Raw genomic sequence first — 19120 nt, 5'->3', positions numbered from 1 at the left:
TTTATTTCATTTCCCCGTTTTCCTTAGGAAAACATTTGGAACAAATTCCTGCAGCGTTTGGTTGCAGGAGCACTGAATGAACTTGTGGGGCCAGCGTCATGGCCATTAGGGGGAAACCGTGAAGGGGTTTAAGTTTAGTCTATCCAGTCTAATTGTTCCTGGTCTGGCCCCCAGAAAGAACCTGAATGTATTTAATATATACTAAATTATGTCAGATGATACAGTACCAAGGTACACCACAGGGAGTCCATTCCACAGTGCTCTCATGGTTTCTGTAGACTTAGCACATAATAGCCTTAATCCAGTAGGGCCACGAAGAAGTATTTTCCCCTTCCTGATCTGCTAAATATTCAATAATAGAGGACATCTTATTGTGAAGTCATGATCACTGAGAGACCTGCATTTCTTTGGAGGTTCTTCTGGGATCTTTTCTGACTGCCTGGATGATTAGTCACAGCGCCCCCTGGTGAAATTTGGGCAGTTCAGCCAGTCTTGAGAAGATTCCGAGTGTTCTCCATTTGTAGGTAATGGCTCCCACTCTGGTATGACCGTGGTATATGTGCTTGTAGAAACGTTGTGGGGACTACTTCACTCTGATGGTAAGGTTCAATACGAATATGTTTTGTGTGTACTCAGGTTCCCTTTGTTCTACACGTTCAACTTCTATAAAAGCAGGCCTGGACTGAAAGAAAAAAACGCTGGATTTCAAATTGTTTTTATTAAACAACCTTTATCAGCAATTGTACAATAGCAATCTCCTAGCCTACTAATATAAACATGCATAAGTAGTCTCTAAAGAGCCTTTCTACAATTCAAATGCTAAAGATTTCTGAGTAGTTCAGCAGCAGCCAGCCCCCTTAAAGACAGCAGAAGTGGGAGATGGTGCTGTAGATACTGAAAACATGCGCCATTATTCCCAGCCAAAGGGTTACCCTATATATACATGGTAAAAAAATTAAAATAAAAGAATAAAATTAAAAAAATTAATCAAATGTCACTACATTTTACTCACTATATATTATAAAAAATAAAAATAAAAGTGCTGTTGTTCGACACCATTAAGACGAGCCTGTAGTCTTGCCTGCTTGTAGGTTTAGAAAAGTCAGAAGCACTTTGAGTTATGATACCGAGCCCTGTTTATATGTGCCACGCTACTGTAATGAAACTAGTTGAGTAAATGTCACAACTAAAGACAAAGTCCTTTTAATAACTGCAGGAATCACCATAATCCTGTCCAAAGTCCTCTGAACTTCTTGTATTCCATGTTTACCGTTATTGCTGACTCTCCAAACGAAGGGGGATTGGGACTGTTTCAGGGGCAGGAGATGGATGCAACCATCTCATGGCCACCATTTTGGCTCTTTGGCCTACTGAGTGCAGCTCCCTGCATCCAGGCCTTTCTACCATTGCCAGCCATCACACTCTCTGGCTGGACAGGACTGAGTCTCTCACAAATGCCCCAGGGCATCCTGCTGCCACACGGCTCACATTATGTACACTTTCTCAGCCTGGGAGAAGCTGAACACCTCTTTGGTTCTTGGGCAGATCACCTTGTCATCTTGGCGAATGGACAGGAGAGACTAAAAAACAGAAGAACAGAACATTATGTGTGTGTGTGTTCACGTGCGGTTAGGTGTGCATGCATATGTTTGTGCGTGTAGGTAATTTTGAAGTTTAACAACCGCCTTTGTGGAGCCTGAAACTGAATCAAGTATGTTTTCTTGGTGCAGGCAAACTTCTTTCTATCCTGTGAGGTTTTCTGTTACTTCACTGTCCCATCTGTGCTATGAACTTTCTGTACCAATAACAAAAAGAAAAACATAAAAATGTAATACTGTGCTGTTTATTAACGTGATCATTTGCAGCCTAGACCGTACACTGAACACAAAAAACTCAAGGTAAAAAGTTTTGCTCTCAATTCTCAGCAATCAATGCTTTTGAAGAAATGAGGATTGACAAGAGAAACCATATCTGAGGATTTCAGCAGAGGAAAAGCCTCTGTGACTGACAAAGAATTCTTATGAGTAAATTCCAGTTTGTACCCAAGAAAGTAGGTACAGTGCCCTCCATAATGTTTGGGAAAAAGACCCACCATTTATTTATTTGCCTCTGTACTCCACAATTTGAGATACAAAATAAATCACATGGTTAAAATGCACATTTTAATAAAGGACTTTTTAATACACTTTGGTTACAGGAGTGTCTATACACAGTATCCCCCATTTCAGGGCAACATAATGTTTGAGACACATCAATATTATGTAAATGAAATTAGTTATGTTTAGTATTTTGTTGCATATCCTTCGCATGCAATGGCTGCTTGACATATGTGATTCATGGACATCACTAATTGCTGGGTGTCTTCTCTTGTGATGCTCTGCAAGGCCTGTATTGCAGCCATCTTTAGCATGCTTGTTTTTGGGGGATAGTTCACTTCAGTTTTATTTTCATCAGATGAAATGCATGCTCAATTGAGTTCAGACTGGGTGATGGACTTGGCCACTGGAAAATTGAAATCTTTTTAGCTTTCGAACCCAGGACCTCCTTGCTGTGAGGTAGGTAGTCATGATGTAGCATTTGGCCATTACTAAGATTAAGTGGCAACATTGCTTACTACATCATACTTGTTGTAGATTTGCTTAATAATTATCAAGCCAAAGATAAAATATTGCAATTGATTATTTTTATGCCTGTGCAAACTATCCATTTTGTTTAATACTTAAGATGATGTTTTCTTTGATACATTTGACACAAATCGGATTCTATAGCAGAGCAGCAGTAAGCGACGTAGAGCCTACATCTTAGTAATCAACAAACTTGCTCCACACTACATCGCTACTACTGCCCACATATGGAAAGCGACAGAGTGCCTTCGTCGGCCCGATGTTGCTTTTCTCAGGGCGCCGCCTGGGTTGCATCCTGAAATTAGACTGACTTTGGCCACTGTATTGTGTACTAATGCAGATAAATAGGCATAATAGGCTGATTTACACATTTTCACATTCTTGTTTGTCTTAATGAACTGTTGCATTATTTTGACCGACAGACATATCTAAAGACTGCAAATCTAGATTCTGATCGTGGCATCTAGATCAGAAGGATCCTATCTGAAAATTATTTGAAAATCAGAGAGAAAACCATCCATCCATCCATCCATTTTCATCTGCTTATCTGGAGTCGGGTCGCGGTGGCAGTAGGCTAAGCTGGGTATTCCAGGCGTCCCTCTCCCCAGTAACGTATTCCAGCTCCTCCTGGGGGATCCCGAGGCGTTCCCAGGCCAGGAGAGATATATAATTTCTCCAGCAGGTTCTGGGTCTACCTCGGGGTCTCTGCCCAGTTGGACGAGCCCGGAAAACCTCCAAAGGGAGGAACCCGGGAGGCATCCTGATCAGATGCCCGAACCACCTCAATTGGCTCCTTTCGACGCAAAGGAGCAGCGGCTCTACTCCGAGCTCCCTCCGGATGTCTGAGCTCCTCACCCTATCTCTAAGGCTGAGCCCAGCCACCCTACGGAGGAAGCCCATTTCGGCCGCTTGTATACACAATCTCGTTCTTTTGGTCACTACCCAAAGCTTGTGACCATAGGTGAGGGTTGGGACGTAGATCGACTGGTAAATCGAGAGCTTCGCCGTCAGGCTCAGCTCCCTCTTCACCACGCCCGCGTTACTGCTGACGCTGCACCGATCCGCCTGTCGATCTCACGCTCCCTTCTACCCTCACTCGTGAACAAGACCCCGAGATACTTGAACTCCTTCACTTGGGGCAATGGCTCGTTCCCAACCTGGAGGGAGCAATCCACCGTTTTCCGGCAGAGAACAATGGCCTCGGACTTGGAGGTGCTGACTCTCATCCCGGCCGCTTCACACTCGGCTGCAAACCGCTCCAGAGCGTGCTGTAGGTCACGGTCCGATGAAGCCAGCAGAACCACATCGTCCGCAAAAAGCAGAGAACCAAACCGGACACCATTGGTCGGAGCCTCCTTTCCAGCACCCTAGAGTAAATTTTCCCGGGGAGGCTGAGGAGTGTGATAGACCGATAATTGGAGCACACCCTCTTAGAGAGAGAAAACCTACAAGATCAATTTGATCTCATAATATGGATAAATCTGATCTAGATTAAAAGTATTGGGCCCAAGTGTGAATGTTTCGTCTCATCTGTCGTGGAAATATCCTCTTATTCCTATTTCAGCAGAGGGTGAAGAACCAAGTTCAACACAACAAGAGTATTTTAAGACTTTATTTGTACTTGCAAGCCAATAAAAAAATGGAGGCACTGCTAAAACGAAAATATAAAAAGGCAAATGACATTACCCATGTTGCATTAGTACATCTTCACAGACACCGTATAACTATGCCCCCCCCAAAACTCATTTTACTCTGCAAACACATTGTGGCAGTCACTGTCCACACACAGGTCTGATTTGTGTGTGATTTTTGTTACTGATGTTACATTGATGTGGATATATTGCTCATGTTGTATCAGCTCACAGAGTAGGTGTGACACTCACAAAGTATTACTCACGTTATATCCATACACGTAACCATTGGGCAGCATCATAGGAGGATTGTTCTCATTCATCACCTCCCCTGAAATCTTGCAGACAAGCCGGGAGTTGGCACAGTGAGCCATTGGTAAGGGCTGGGCCAGCTTGTTCAGGGACTTACTGCACACAGGGCAGTCTGGGTTTTTGGAGGTCCCATCTTCCTTATAGCACTGCCTGAGGTCAAGATAGTTAAGGACAGGAGCGGTACAGGAATTGCACATCTGTTCCTCGCCTGCAGCTATGTCAGAATGTCCAGCATGCTATTCTAACACAAGCACTTTTCCGAAGCAATGAATATGTGACTGGTGAAACGGTCTGCAAGTTGCAAGTCTGCAGTTCACAGCATGGCACAAAATGGGGGAAAGAAATACAGTGTTTTTTTCATATGAGGAAGGTTTGAGTGTTTTTGAAGTGACTTAAAGGTACAATAGGTAAGATTTTTGTGTTAAAACATTGTTACAAGGCCACTGAAATTCCTTCCTATCATTGAAAAAGGCTCACTGACAAAAAAAAAGTCACCCTCTGGTGATCTGGTTTCAAAGTGTACATTTGTCGGGCCGTCAAATGTATAAAAACATTTTCAAGCTCACTTGTTGAACACTGGTTCTAACTGCCACAGTCAATGGCATGGGGCTTATTTTGACTGTACTCCAGACAAGCAATCTGTGTACTATTGCTTATTATCCAAGCAAAGACTACATATCTAGTTATAAAACAATACCAGTTTGTTATCGGTAGCAACAAGCAAATTAGCTATAGTTAGCTTGAAGAATTTACAAATATCCACTTACAATACAATATAGGCAATACAAGCATAGTAGCGATTGCACAAGCGTTGTGCTTCAGGTAGATATTTGTACATTCAGGAAGCAAACTAGTAATTGCTCATTTTCTTGTTATAGCGAACCGGTATTGTCTTCCAACTAGATAAGCAATAGTATTCACTGTTTCACAGTGATCGCTTGTCTGGAGTGCAATTTTGGCAGTTACACATTCCTTTTGTCTCTTTACATGTTCAATCATCCGTAAACCTTTATTTCTGTCAAACTGTAAGTTGCAGTTACATCGTTTGTGGCAGACTATCATATCTTAGTTATATAGCCAGCTAGTTACATCACCAAATAACTTGCTTGCTCACAATATAGTTGGTTAGCTAAAGTGAAAACAAAATAGTGTTGTGTAGCACACCAAAGTCAAGATCTCATAAAGTCACCTGCTCGGAACATTTTCATACTAGAACACTACAAAAAGACGGCAGGCTGTGTCACGTATATCACTGTCAGCTTTCCAAAACAGTGCACGAGAATACTGAACTGTATAATAACGCTTTATATTACGCGTTATATTCATAGATTGTGGGAAGCATAAATAGTGTTGTGGTTTGAGGTTGCCTGTTGTTGCAATTCCTCTCTTGACCGTTAGGAGTCCAAAATTACCTATTGTACCTTTAATGCAATATAAAACATATTTAAGATGTTGAAATACCTTCAAAAACACGAATATATGCCTCACCTATAAACAAACAGACATGGCTTTGTTTACTCCCTTTGTAAAATGGCAAAACACAAAATACTGTTGCAACAGTTATGAATAACTTAGTCGCTGGTAGAAGCATAGACAAAAGAAAATTAAAAAACGAGAACAAAATTCTGAAAATTTACTGCAAATACTTGCAGATGCGAAAGGAGAATTCAAGAATTTCTTTCAGAATCAAAATCTATAAAGTGACAATGAAGACTATCATTATCAGTGCAAAACATGCTTATTAAAGGATTCTGATTACAACCAAACAAAAACACCATAGAAGGTAATGTTAACTACGCGATTCACAGTACTGTCGTCTGCCGTCAAACTTTATGTTTTGTACTCAGGTAAGTTTGTATTTTTGCTGTCTAAAGGTATTTGTTTAGCACAAACCAAGCCTTTGCTAAGCCAACAGCCATTTTGCAGGCCATGCGCCCAACCAAAGTATATTTGCCATGATATTCTTATGTATACATCTAAATATGTCAATATATCTATCTTGCTATCTAAGCTATCGAGCAATACCTAGCTGTTGTTTTACACATTTTATTTGGTTTAGCACAAACCAAGCTAATGCTGGCTAAGCAGATAGCCATCTAGCTTGCTGCATGTCCAAATAATGTATCGTTGTATACATAAAAATGTATCCATACAAGCAGCAAGATCTATTATATCAGACAATCAAATTGGCTTGGCTATTATCAGTCAAGAAGAGTATAGTGATGAGACCCTCATGTTTCATTACTGAAACATATGAACCAGTCCAAAAAAACTACTACTAGACCTTTGATTGCTTCACTTCACTTTTTATGTCACCTTATAATTTTAGAGTTGCTGAAATGTAACACTCCCTACAAGCATTTGAGGATGAACCTGGAAGCAAGAGACATTTCACTCATTTCCTGATGAGGAAGATTGTAAGCACAATTAGTCCTTATTATACTATATATTGTTATATTATGTAATAACTATTACTCATTTTCACATTAATATAAGCAATGGTTACATATGAATATAATGATGTACATTTACATTCGGCTGAACAGATTTAATGGAATTTTCTTTCAGAAATGTTCTATTCAAATGGATATCATGAATTTTTTTTTTTTTTGCAGACGACTTTGATGCCCTCAGAAACAAAATCACATTAATCAAAACCGTCTTAGCTGATGTAGTAATCTCTGTAAATTTGAAAAGAAAGTGTTGTTAACTCAAGTGCTGGAAAGCTGAATAAAACTGAGCACTGGGACACCATAAAAGAAACCAGGTTTCTGGAAGAGTAAAGATACGGAGTCTTAATGGCAGACAAGCCAGCCTGGAGTGTAATTGTGAACACAGAGTTGTTCCCCAGCTGGTGGAGTCTGTAGTTGTCGTAGCGGAACTGCTGGATCAACATCTTCCAGCGTGCTGGATCTAAGAGATCCTGAGACAGGAGAGTGTCACACATTGAGTCAATCAATCTTGGGATGGGCACATCCAATTAACTACATATTCACAAACAATGACTCACTGCATTAACAATATGCAAAATAATAGTTGTAAGGAATACTCAAGGTCAACACAACATTCAAGAAAAATGGCATCAGCCCAGAGTTGTATGGGTAGGTACCACCTCGTTGTGGATAAGCAAGTGTCAGTGTGCTCCAGGAGTTGGGGTAAATTCCAATTAATTTCACGCTCCCTTTCAATTCCACAATTCCAATAAATTGTCCTTATCAATTATCAAAATTTGGTCCAAGGTCAATTCCTTTACATTCCAATGGAAATTACACAAATACAATTCAATATTCTCGCTACAACAATTCCTCCAATTCAATTCCCTGTCGAGAGTAGAGGTGGAACATTTTGTGATTTTCGCGACACAATGACAAGATGGTTTGTCCTTGCAAATACGAGTACTCTCTCCTTTGTTTTCGGTTCCTAAAGCTTGTTTTACAGCAGCAGACTGGCTTTAAGGCATCAAATATTATTTGCTATGGCTTACTTCACACAGATCACTGGAACAGAAATAAAAGAAAAGCACCCAAAAGCTATCAGTCTCCATTCCAATAATCCTCAGGCTTTAATAAACAGGCTACAGACACTGATTAATGTTTAATTTAACTATTCAGAATGAAAACATAAAAAACAGACAAATCGAGGCAACATCATCAAATCATGGTCAAAGATTGCAAAATAGTCAGCCTTAATCCTATAGTATTGTGTCAATCCTGCAAGCTGTTGGTTATTATCACAAGACCAATTCCATAAGAAAATACTGCTTGAAAACATCTACTAAAGTAAAAGTTTGGAGAACCAACAGTTCTATCATGTATACCACTGTCTAGGTGAATACTCGATTCTGATTGGATGCTAGGCGGTGGTTATTAAAGCGTTATGGAACGAGAACCCGTGGTATATCATGGATAGCTGTGCCAATATCCACGATATACCACAGGTTCGAGTTCCATAACGCTTTTATACAACGGTTACCGTTAAAATTTCACAAAAGAAAGACAGGATGAACTTGAAATTAATGTATTTTTAATGGAAATATGTTTTATGGTAAATGTATTTCTTCCGCTGAACAGCAGGCTAGTTTATTGGTTGCTAAGCAACGGTATTGATAACATTAGATTGTAATAATGCATCCCCACTGCACTAGTTAAGCAATGTTAGCTAGCAGTAATATATCCCTGCTGCACTAGCTAAGCAACGGTATTGCTAACATTAGCTAGCAATAATGTATCCCCGCTCCACAAGCTAAGCAATGGTATTAACGTTAGCAACTAGCAATAATGTATCCCCACTGTACTAAAGTTAGCTTGCTAGTTTGCGTTACACCTGACGACACTGACACACAAGTAATTTGCCTTTGTTGTAGACATTTATCTGGGCACTGTCAGATAACGTACAGTTAATTAAAAAATTCATAGCGTCGTTATGAGTCTTTATTTGCTTCACCGAGGTTTGGTGGTCTTGCTGGTATTTCGATCCGAGGATGTTGCCTAAAAGTTGTATTTTCATTTCCGCTCTTTTCCAAATCAAAGGACACTTTAAACACACTCATTTTATTTTACTTTACTTTGGTAGGCTACTCGAGGCGAGATGCTGATAACGTTAAGTTAAGTTCAGTTCAATCACAAAGTAGATAACAGTGATGTACAAACGCGGAATAATTTTAAAAGATGTGTGAACATTCCATTTAGCCGTGTGTATATCGTGGATATCGGCATGGCTGGAGCGCAAACTGACTAATAGAGACAATGGACCGAATCTATCCGTTGTATAATTTCACATAATTGTTAAACGTTTGACAGGTAGTCCAGGTCAAGCCCAATCACCGTTCTAAATTAATATGCTGCCTGCAGTTTGCCAAATAGAGAACAAAAACCAGCAGTGCGATACGAGTTAACAACCATGGGTTCCTCTAAACAATTGAGAATTGTCATCTGATATACAGTTTCTCCTGCCTTAATGGTAACAATCATGTCAAATACGATGAGATGGTAATGCTGCAGGCACTGACTAGTGCAGGCATGCCCGAGATAAAGTTAGTTGAGAGGAAATTTCAGATAATCTAAAACTGCTCTCTTGTGAATTCCAGCCAACTTCTCTACTCAAATGAGAACAAAACTGTAGGTTACCCAACATAAATGACCTGTAATCTCAGCAAATCAGATGTTTTTGTTAAACTGTGTTCACCCAAGGCCAATTTACTGATAGTCACTTGGGATTTGATGCGTCACATTTTTGGTAGTCCCAGGCGTCCGAACAACCACTTTCACCAGCCCTGTGAAGGGCTGCATTGTCTTGCCAAAAGACTCAGTGGAAAGAAAAAGTGAACCAAACTGTGACATATACAGCTCAATGCCAATTACACACTTTACATTTGGCATTGTTTATACACTAAACAATGTCATTTTAATTTAATTAGACTTGTATCTGCATTTTCTTCATTTTTGAAATACTGTTTCATGATTTATAACATTGAAAACTCTTTAAGGCTTCATTTGAGCAAGTTGAAACATTGTTGCAATTAATTAAGACCACAAACCATGTAATTAACCTGATCATTTTTTAATCTGACAGAACTGAAAATGACTGAATTAATGTTTTTAATCTACTTATATACATTGCACGGCACTGGAACACTGATCTCAGGCCAATTCAATTCTACAATTTAAAAACTGGGTGCATTCCAAGGAATGAATGGAAAGAGTTGCAAAGTTGAACTGTAATGAAAAAAACCATTTTTTTGTATTACAGTTTCTTGCAGCAAACTGTACCATTATACCAGATGAACAGAACATCCAATCTAATCTTCAGTTCAAAATGTTTATATTTCGATTTCGGCCAGTTGCTTTCAGATGTTGTGAAGACAAAGGAGTGAAGCCACTGAATAAAGCTTGATTTAAACAACTAACACCTGGGAGGTGGCTATACTGTTCAATACAGTCCTCTAGGGTCTTCAACACACAATGTCCCTAGTTGTTTTACTTTATTGTATGTTGCTCTGGATAAGAGTGCCTGCTAAATGTTACTGTAATGTAATGTGATGAATAAATATACTGCATTCAAACATTTTATGGTCTCCTTCGACCAATGCATTTTCATTTACTTGATACTGGTGAAAAATAAATTACATCCAGTACTGTGCAAAAGTATTGGCACATGTATGCACTGTTGTATATGCACTGCTGCACAGTTTAAATTCATGATCGCTCTCGAATCATGAATTTAAACTAGATTATACCGTATTTATTCTAGGGATGTGACAAATCATCAGTTTTTATAAACAGTTACCATCCCATTTTTAAACGGTTAACCGATATTGCCTATGACCACTAGGGGGCGTTTCCCCCCCTTTTTTTACTGGTACTGACAAATTTAATTGCATTTTCAAACTTTATTTTGGGAAATCTTAATAGTGTAAGTCTAACAGCCTAAGTGCTACATTAAAGAGTTACATTTACATTGTCGATCATGTGTCATTTTTAAAAGTGTATCGGTTAAAATGATAATTCTTCATGTTTTCATAGATGACTGATCTAATGATTTTACTTTTATGCCAATACAGGTCTCTGAACAATTTGATATATTTTTAACTTTGCCAAAGCATTTTATATGGCATGGGACACTCGTGGTGGTGAGATTGACGTGGTCCATTTTTTGCTGAATATATCCGATGGACAAATAGCCTAGTGATAATGTATTACTTTATTTATTTTCATGCAGATACTGCATAGCGGAAGGCAATGTCCAGTTTGCTGGTAGTTTGAATTCACGTGTCAACAAATGAACACAGATCTCCTGTGAACCTTAAGAAACCAATAAGCCATAAGTCAACCAACAGCTACAGAAATTATTTGATAATACTTTGATAATACTTTGATAATATCTTCAAATATCTGTGGTGTTACCCTGTATGGAGAGGTGTGTAATCCATAATCTTCTATGGCTGTGTGTGCTTGCAAGTGTACGGGTGCGGTATTACCTTATATGGGGAGATGTGTGTGTCGGAGGGGAATGCCAGCATGCCCATCACCTGCCGCACTTCATCCAGCTGCCCACCCTCTGCTTGACTGAAGTGCTTCCGTGCGTGTCTGAGTCACAGAACGAGAAAGCGGATAAGGGGGAGACAAAGCACAGGAGACAGGAAATGGCTTTGCAGTTGAGTAATACAGAACAATTAATTATTGTTATTATTCATAGGATTCCGATGGCAAATTTTTGTTATGTAGCTTGTGACTGGATGAGTCAGTGGGCTGGGAGATAAAATAGAGCTCATGGCTCATAGTTTTTCATAAACATCAGTCTGATATTGCAGGGAAAACTGCAGAAAGTGGAAAGTATGAGCCAAGTAACAGAGAAATGTGCCCTTTCTTTACACATAGTGAAAATATCCCTCTCATGTGAATATTCTGAATCGGAAGCAAAGTTTCCCTTTAAGGGGTTGTCTTAATTTATCTTTATTTTGTCCAGAGTGCACATTACAACTTGACCCTAATCACAGCCATGGCTTGGCCTCATACCTGACAGCATCCATACGCTTGTTTTGACGAATGAGCTCGATGAACTCCTGAATCCGCAGGCTGAACTCAAGGCAGCTCTGAAATGGGAATCATGTAAGCAACCATCATGATACAGAACTTTATGTAATTAGCTGATATATTAATTTTGAGTAAGTACATTTCCCTAGCGTAGGAGAGATTCCCTGTCTTGCATTTAAACTCATGGGCCTGGTGTGTGGTGTTTAACCACTGCAGGGCTGTATTGACTTACACAAAGCACTTTTCATTTTCTGACAACCCATGCTTATTTTAACATACACATCATTTGACTGCTCTGAAATGCGATAAGATAGCATATTGAAAAGTGAAGACACTGTATAAAGCTTGATTTAAACAACATCCGGTGGGTGGCTATACTGTTGAAGACAGTCCTCTAGGGTCTTCAACGCACTTGTCCTTGGTTCTGATTTGTACTTTATTGTCCATCCATCCATCCATTTTCACCCGCTTATCTGGAGTCGGGTTGCGGTGGCAGTAGGCTAGGCTAAGCTGGGTATTCCAGGCGTCCCTCTCCCCAGCAACACATTCCACATTCCCTCCTCCTGGGGGATCCCAAGGCATTCCCAGGCCAGGAGAGATATATAATCTCTCCAGCGGGTTCTGGTTCTACCTCCGGGTCTCTGCCCAGTTGGACGAGCCCGGAAAACCTCCGAAGGGAGGCGCCCGGGAGGCATCCTGATCAGATGCCCGATCTCTAAGGCTCAGCCCAGCCACCCTAAGTAGGAAGCTCATTTCGGCCACTTGTATCCGCAATCTCGTTCTTTCGGTCACTACCCAAAGCTTGTGACCATAGGTGAGGGTTGGGATGTAGATCGACTGGTAAATCGAGAGCTTCACCTTCCGGCTCAGCACCCTCTTCACCACGACGGTCCAGTGCAATGCCCGCATCACTGCTGACGCTGCACCGATTCGCCTGTCGATCTCACGCTCCCTTCTACCCTCACTCGTGAACAAGACCCCAAGATACTTGAACTCCTTCACTTGGGGCAATGACTCGTTCCCAAACCGGAGGGAGCAATCCACCGTTTTCAGGCAGAGAACCATGGCCTCGGACTTGGAGGTGCTGACTCTCATCCCGGCCGCTTCACACTCAGCTGCAAACCGCTCCAGTGCGTGCTGAAGGTCACGGTCCGATGAAGCCAGCAGAACCACATCATCCGCAAAAAGTAGAGACGCAATTCTGAGGTCACCAAACCCGACACTCTCCTCACCGCGGCTGCGCCTTGAGATCCTGTCCGTGAATATCACAAACAGGACCAGTGACAAAGGGCAACCTTGGCGGAGTCGAAGTGCTCTTTCCACCACCGGATCAGCAGTTCTCCTCCCCTGCTGAAAACAGCCTGAGATAAGCCCTGCTTTCCCTTTTGGAGTCGTTGGATGGTTTGCCAGAACTTCCTCGAGGCCAGCCGAAAGTCCTTCTCCATGGCCTCCCCGAACTCCTCCCATACCCGGGTTTTTGCTTCAGCGACTGCCGAAGCCACAGCCCTTCTGGCCACCCAGTACCTGTCTGCTGCTTCAGGGGACCCCCGGGCTAGCCAAACCAAAAAGGCCTCCTTCTTCAGTTTGACGGCCTCCCTCACCACTGGTGTCCACTAACGGGTTCTTTGGTTGCCGCCCGACAGGCACCGATGACCTTCTGGCCACAGCTCCTGCTTGCCGCCTCTGCAATGGAGGCTTTAAACAAAGTTCCTCCGGAGGTGGGAGTTGAAGACCTCGCGGACGGGGCCTCCGCCTGACGTTCCCAGTTCACCCTCACTACATGTTTGGGTTTACCGGGTCTGTCCGGCGGCCTCCCCGGCCACTTGATCCAACTCACCACCAGGTGGTGATCAGTTGACAGCTCTGTTCCTCTCTTCAACCGAGTGTCGAAGACATACGGCCGCAGGTCTGACGATACGACCAGCGATCTTTGGCCTAAGGTGCTCTGGTACCAAGTACACTTATGCGCTACCCTATGCTCGAACATGGTGTTCGTTATGGACAATCCATGACCAGCACAGAAGTCCAATAACAAGACACCGCTCGGGTTAAGATCAGGCAGGCCATTCCTCCCTTCCAGGTTTCTCCATCATTGCCTAGCAGAACTTTCCAGGATGCTGGCCAGTGACTCCAAGAACGCTGGATACTCTGAACTGCCGTTTGGTGCATAAGCACAAATGACAGTCAGAGCTTTCCCCCCAGCGACACGTAATCGCAAAGAGGCGACCCTCTCGTTCCCCAGGTGGAACCACGGTGGAACCAGTGCTGTCCGTGGAGGTGAGCCCAACTATATCCAGTTGATACCGCTCCACCTCCCGCACTAGCTCCGGTTCCTTCCCCACCAGAGAGGTGACGTTCCACGTCCCCAGCACCAGTCTGCAACGCCGAGGATCAGCGCACCCGGATCCCCGCCTTTCCCCACCGCCCCGTTGGGCAAAGCACCCGACTCCAATGCCGACCCCTGCAAGAGGTGAGCCCACAGGGCGGCGACCCCACGTTACCAATTCGGGCTGTGCCCGGCCGGGCCCCATGTGATAAGGCCCGGCCACCAGATGCTCGCCGACGAGCTCCTCTCCTGGGTCTGGCTCCAGAAGGGGGCCCCGGTTTCCCTTTTCTGGGCGAGGTATCTTGGTACTTATGAGGCCGTGTCATGGAGTACTTTATTGTACGTATGCTATATGACTGTAATGCAATGTGATTTATAAATATACTGTGTTCAAACATTTTATGTTCTTGCTATAGACCAATACAAATCGGCTGGCAGATTGTTCCAAATACATTGGAGAGCCAAATTCTGCAGAAGAACTGTGGTGTCTCAGCTTCTGAACTCTTGGCTTCTGAACTGTTTCTCATTAGTCAGGTGAATTCAATGACTTCCTCATTGCAGGTGTAAGAAAGCTTTCAGTATCTTGTCTTGATTCTAGGCTTTTGTCAATGACAGTCAAGGAAGCCATAACCAGCGTTTGTGAACATGGTATGGTCCTCATGTTCACCAACACTGGTTCTATGCAAAGTACCATTGCTTAATTTCAAATGGTGAAGTACAGAGCCAAATGAACAGAAATGTTACCACTGTCTAAATATTTATGGACTGCACTGTACATGTTATTTTATTTAATGAAATACAAGGAAATGGAAATAAAGAAACGTCTAAAATCAGATTTATTTGTAAAAAATATAGGGTGCCAAAGAAAAAAAAAAAGGAACATTAGTTTTGTGGCATGCCTTGAAAAGATTCAGTTCCTGTCAAAGGGCATTTTTTGGGGAGGAGGGGTGGTGATGTACATTCAGTGCTATGCAGTATAGTCTTTATATTCAAAACAGCTAATCACAAGTAATCAATTATCTGGCAGTGCCGTTTATTCAGGGGTAGACTTTGTTGGGGACAGAGTTCAGAGATGGTGCATTTCTGAAAATTAAAAGGGCTTGTACCTTCATTTTACGGAGGCGGGATTTGTTGTCATGGCACCATGCCAGGCACGTGGCCGTTTCCTGGCGCTCCAGTGACTCCTCAACCTCCTTGGCAGTAAGGAACATCTCAATGTTGACCAGGTCCTGGAAGGCAGGGCACAGGTATAGTCGTATGCAGAAATGTGGGCACCCCTGTTAAAAAGTCTTTTACAATTTATATCTAGGTGAACAGAAGCAAACCTGAACTGTATATATTAAACATGAGACCTTTCTGCAAATTTAAATCACTTTTTATTTTTATTTTTACGGTATATAAATGATAAAAAAAAAAAAAAAGGGCCCTGTGCAAAAGTTTGGGAACCCTTTTGGAGTATTCTTTGTTACTTTTTAAAAAGATCATGATTACTAAGGCCCAGACCAAGGTGATTTATTTGTTAGGGCTTCAATGAATCAGTATTATTGCAAGCCTAAACTTTTTATTCAGAAGTAACTTCATGCCTTCTAAAGTATCCAACTGCAGTGGCTATTCAGTCACAATGTACTTCAAACAACAAGGGCACAGGGCCTTTTTGCTTTTTAAAAACTAATTTAAAAACTGAAAAAAACAATTAAATAAAAAGTAATCTTGCTTTAAAATGTGAAGAAATGGGTCATGTTTAACACTGTACCATTTAGAGGTCAGGTTCGCTTCTGTTCACCAAGATATTAACTGTAAAAGGCTTTTTGAACAGGGTTACCCACATTTTTGCATACAACTGTAGGTCAGCTGTATGTCACTGCACAGTAGTCAAGGCTGCAGCAAGGCAAAATGGGGCCACACACCTTTCAGTATCCTGAAACTGGATCGTTCCTACATCCATCTCCAAGTTGCACATCTCGCTATTTCCATCAAATTGACAGTGACCAGCTGTATTTGTAGGCATATTCCATTGCGCGGAATCTAGTCGCGGATTTCGCGATAGGCAACATGGGCAGCAACTTGCCGGGGGCAGCATGGGGGGCCCCGCACAGAAATGGTGACATCTGTGCAATCTGTTTTCTATCACTCATTTGCAAATCACGTCACTGATATTGTATATTGGGTACCCCACACAGGGTAATATACACTTTTAACATACATGCACACATTTTATTAAATGCTAACAACCCGGACATGACTGACTTAGCGAACCGGGGAACACTGGCAGCCCCCTGGTTGGCCGGTTCATACACAGCACAATATCATGTCACCCCCATGTGGAGTGGGCGCCCTAATTTGTGAGCTATGCGGCTGCCTGAAGGTATCCTACTCAGAAGTACGAGATGGGGAGGGGGGCGGCTCTGGGGGAATCAATAAAATAACGCACCTCTAACTTTGCTACCTACGAAATTCTACCAAATAATTCACAATTCATTCATAATACTGTGAATATATAGAATATATATAGAATATAATATTTTTTCTGATTTGTGCGAAATCGTTAAAAATAATATAAAACTGCTTGGTTGACAGTGATGGGTAATGTATTTAGACACTTATACAATTAGTTTCCATTTGTCTATGTCATTTGTTTTAGATATTTACGGGTCTTTTTGAATATATCTTTATACTTATATAGTTAAGTTATGTGTAAATGTTATGATTGTTTTTTGTGTTGTTCTGAATGTCTGAATACAAATTACAGTTAGTGCAGAATGGTGTTTTCTAGTTTTTTTCTTGGTAGGGGGCGAATTTTGACACTGAATTTTGAAACCAACATGCTAATTTTGAGTCAACATGCCAGTGAGCCTTTTTCATTGATAGGAAGGGATTAACAAAGGTCTTGTAACAATGTTTTAACACAAAACATGATTGGTCTAACATGTGTATTATCAAAATCCATTTAAACTATTCACAAATCAGCTGGGACTCAGGGACTCAGTGCCCAGCGAAAATGTTGATCTGGCCATCTTTCAGAATTCTGACGGTTCGAACCACAAGCCAACTGCCAAAATGATCGCGAGACAGCAAGCTTCTATGGAACGCCAATGGTGCCAACTGTAATAGATCTTACAAAGCATCTTACAAAATATGCCTAACCATGGTCACTTTTGACCCATTAATACAGCAGAAGCTGTTGTGTTAGGCAGAATTTTTAAGAAGTATTCTTAGCCAGAATTTTTGCAGTTTTGGACGCTGCATGACGCAGAACGTAAGCCTTCATCATCATGACATCCCTGAGAACATAACCACCATGTCCCTTTCACGTGACCTCACCACGCAAATGTCCTGGGATTACATAGAGGTTCCATGGGGGAGGGTGGAAACTTTAAACCTTGAAAACTTTATTCAAGATCATTGAGTCATAGAAGATGAGAAAGAGAGAAAGTTTCCGGCTATTTGAAGTATGACAGAGAAACATTGCTGAGAATTTGTGATTCAACGACCACTCGCCCCATTCCGGAATTTATCCACAACGATCCCTCGTTCACCCGGCCAGAGGACTCATCTACTTCCACCATAGTATGGACGGAGCAGAAGCGAAGGAGAAGCCAGAGAAGGGGACGCAGATCTGAGGTGCTTGTGAGGCTCAGGAAGCGAGCTAGCCCTCCCCCACTTCCCAGCATACTGCTAGCCAACGTGCAGTCCTTGGACAATAAGACGAGTGAACTTAGGGCTAGGATTCTATTCCAATGTGAGTCAAGAGACTGCAATATCATCTGTGTGACAGAAACTTGGCTATCACCAATAATACCGGACCATACAATAGTTCCGAGCGGATAGATCAAGTGAGCTGTCCGGGAAAAGTAAAGGAGGAAGCGTATGTTTTATGATCAACAACGAATGGTGTAATTCTGCAAGTGTTCACTTGTTGAACTCCTTCTGCTCACCTGAGGGAATTTACGTCCATTATTATAACAGCTGTGTATATACCTCCAAAACCTGACAGAGCGAGCGTTGAAAGAACTGCACGAGTCCATAGGCAACATGGAAAATAAACATCCAGAGGCAGCTTCCATTGTCCTTGGTGATTTTAACCAGGCGTCACTAAAAAAAGTACTTCCAAAGTATTTTCAACATATCAAGATGAACATGCGAGGCAACAACATGTTAGACCAGTTACTCCTGCTTCCGCAATGCCTACAAGACCCTCCTCCGTCCACCGTTTGGCAAGTCAGACCACACCTCCATTCTACTCCTGCCAACCTATAAGCAGAGGCTAAAGCAGGCAGCGCCTATAGTGAAGAAGATCCACTGCTAGTCTTACCAATCGGATGCTGAGTTGCAGGGTTGTTTTGATGATGTAGACTGGGACTTGTTCTATGACACATCAGATGACATCCATGAATATTCAGATGCAGTTATGTCGTTTGTATGGAAGAGTGTAGAGGATATTGTCCCACGTGGCCAAAACCAAAGAGCTGGTGGTGGAATTCAGGAGGGGGAGGGGGAGGAAGACGGGATTGGCCCCCATCACAATTGGAGATGCTGCTGTGGAGAGAGTGGGCCAGTTTAGGTTCCTTGGCATCAATATCAGAGGACCTAAAATGGGAGACTCTGATGCTGATCAGGTGGTGAAGAAGGCCCAACAACACCTCTTCCACCTGAGAAGGCTCAAAGAGTTTGGCATGGGGCCCAGCATCCTGCATG

General features: G+C 42.1%; 1 protein-coding gene and 1 long non-coding RNA gene across 4 annotated transcripts in view; one reads left to right on the top strand and one right to left on the bottom strand.

Moving 5' to 3' along the window:
- The window catches only part of LOC133135949 (uncharacterized), a 40770-nt gene that overhangs the window by 16225 nt on the left and 5425 nt on the right, over nt 1–19120 (top strand). The window lies entirely within an intron of this gene.
- Nucleotides 700–19120, bottom strand: part of LOC133135948 (E3 ubiquitin-protein transferase MAEA) — a 36381-nt gene continuing 17960 nt past the window's right edge. Inside the window, exons 4-9 of one of the 3 annotated variants that reach the window (XM_061253331.1) lie at nt 15532–15654; nt 12082–12158; nt 11544–11652; nt 7357–7490; nt 4522–4717; nt 700–1795 (exon numbers count right to left, since the gene is read on the bottom strand). In XM_061253331.1, coding sequence (XP_061109315.1) covers nt 1763–1795; nt 4522–4717; nt 7357–7490; nt 11544–11652; nt 12082–12158; nt 15532–15654 — 672 coding nt within the window. In that variant the 3' untranslated portion in view covers nt 700–1762. The remainder of the gene's footprint in view (nt 1796–4521; nt 4718–7356; nt 7491–11543; nt 11653–12081; nt 12159–15531; nt 15655–19120) is intronic. The other 2 variants (XM_061253329.1, XM_061253332.1) reach the window with 2 other exon arrangements.

This window comes from Conger conger, chromosome 8 (genome assembly GCF_963514075.1).
Source record: "Conger conger chromosome 8, fConCon1.1, whole genome shotgun sequence".
Taxonomy (NCBI): Eukaryota; Metazoa; Chordata; class Actinopteri; order Anguilliformes; family Congridae; genus Conger; species Conger conger.
This window is presented reverse-complemented; position numbering and strand designations above follow the sequence as displayed.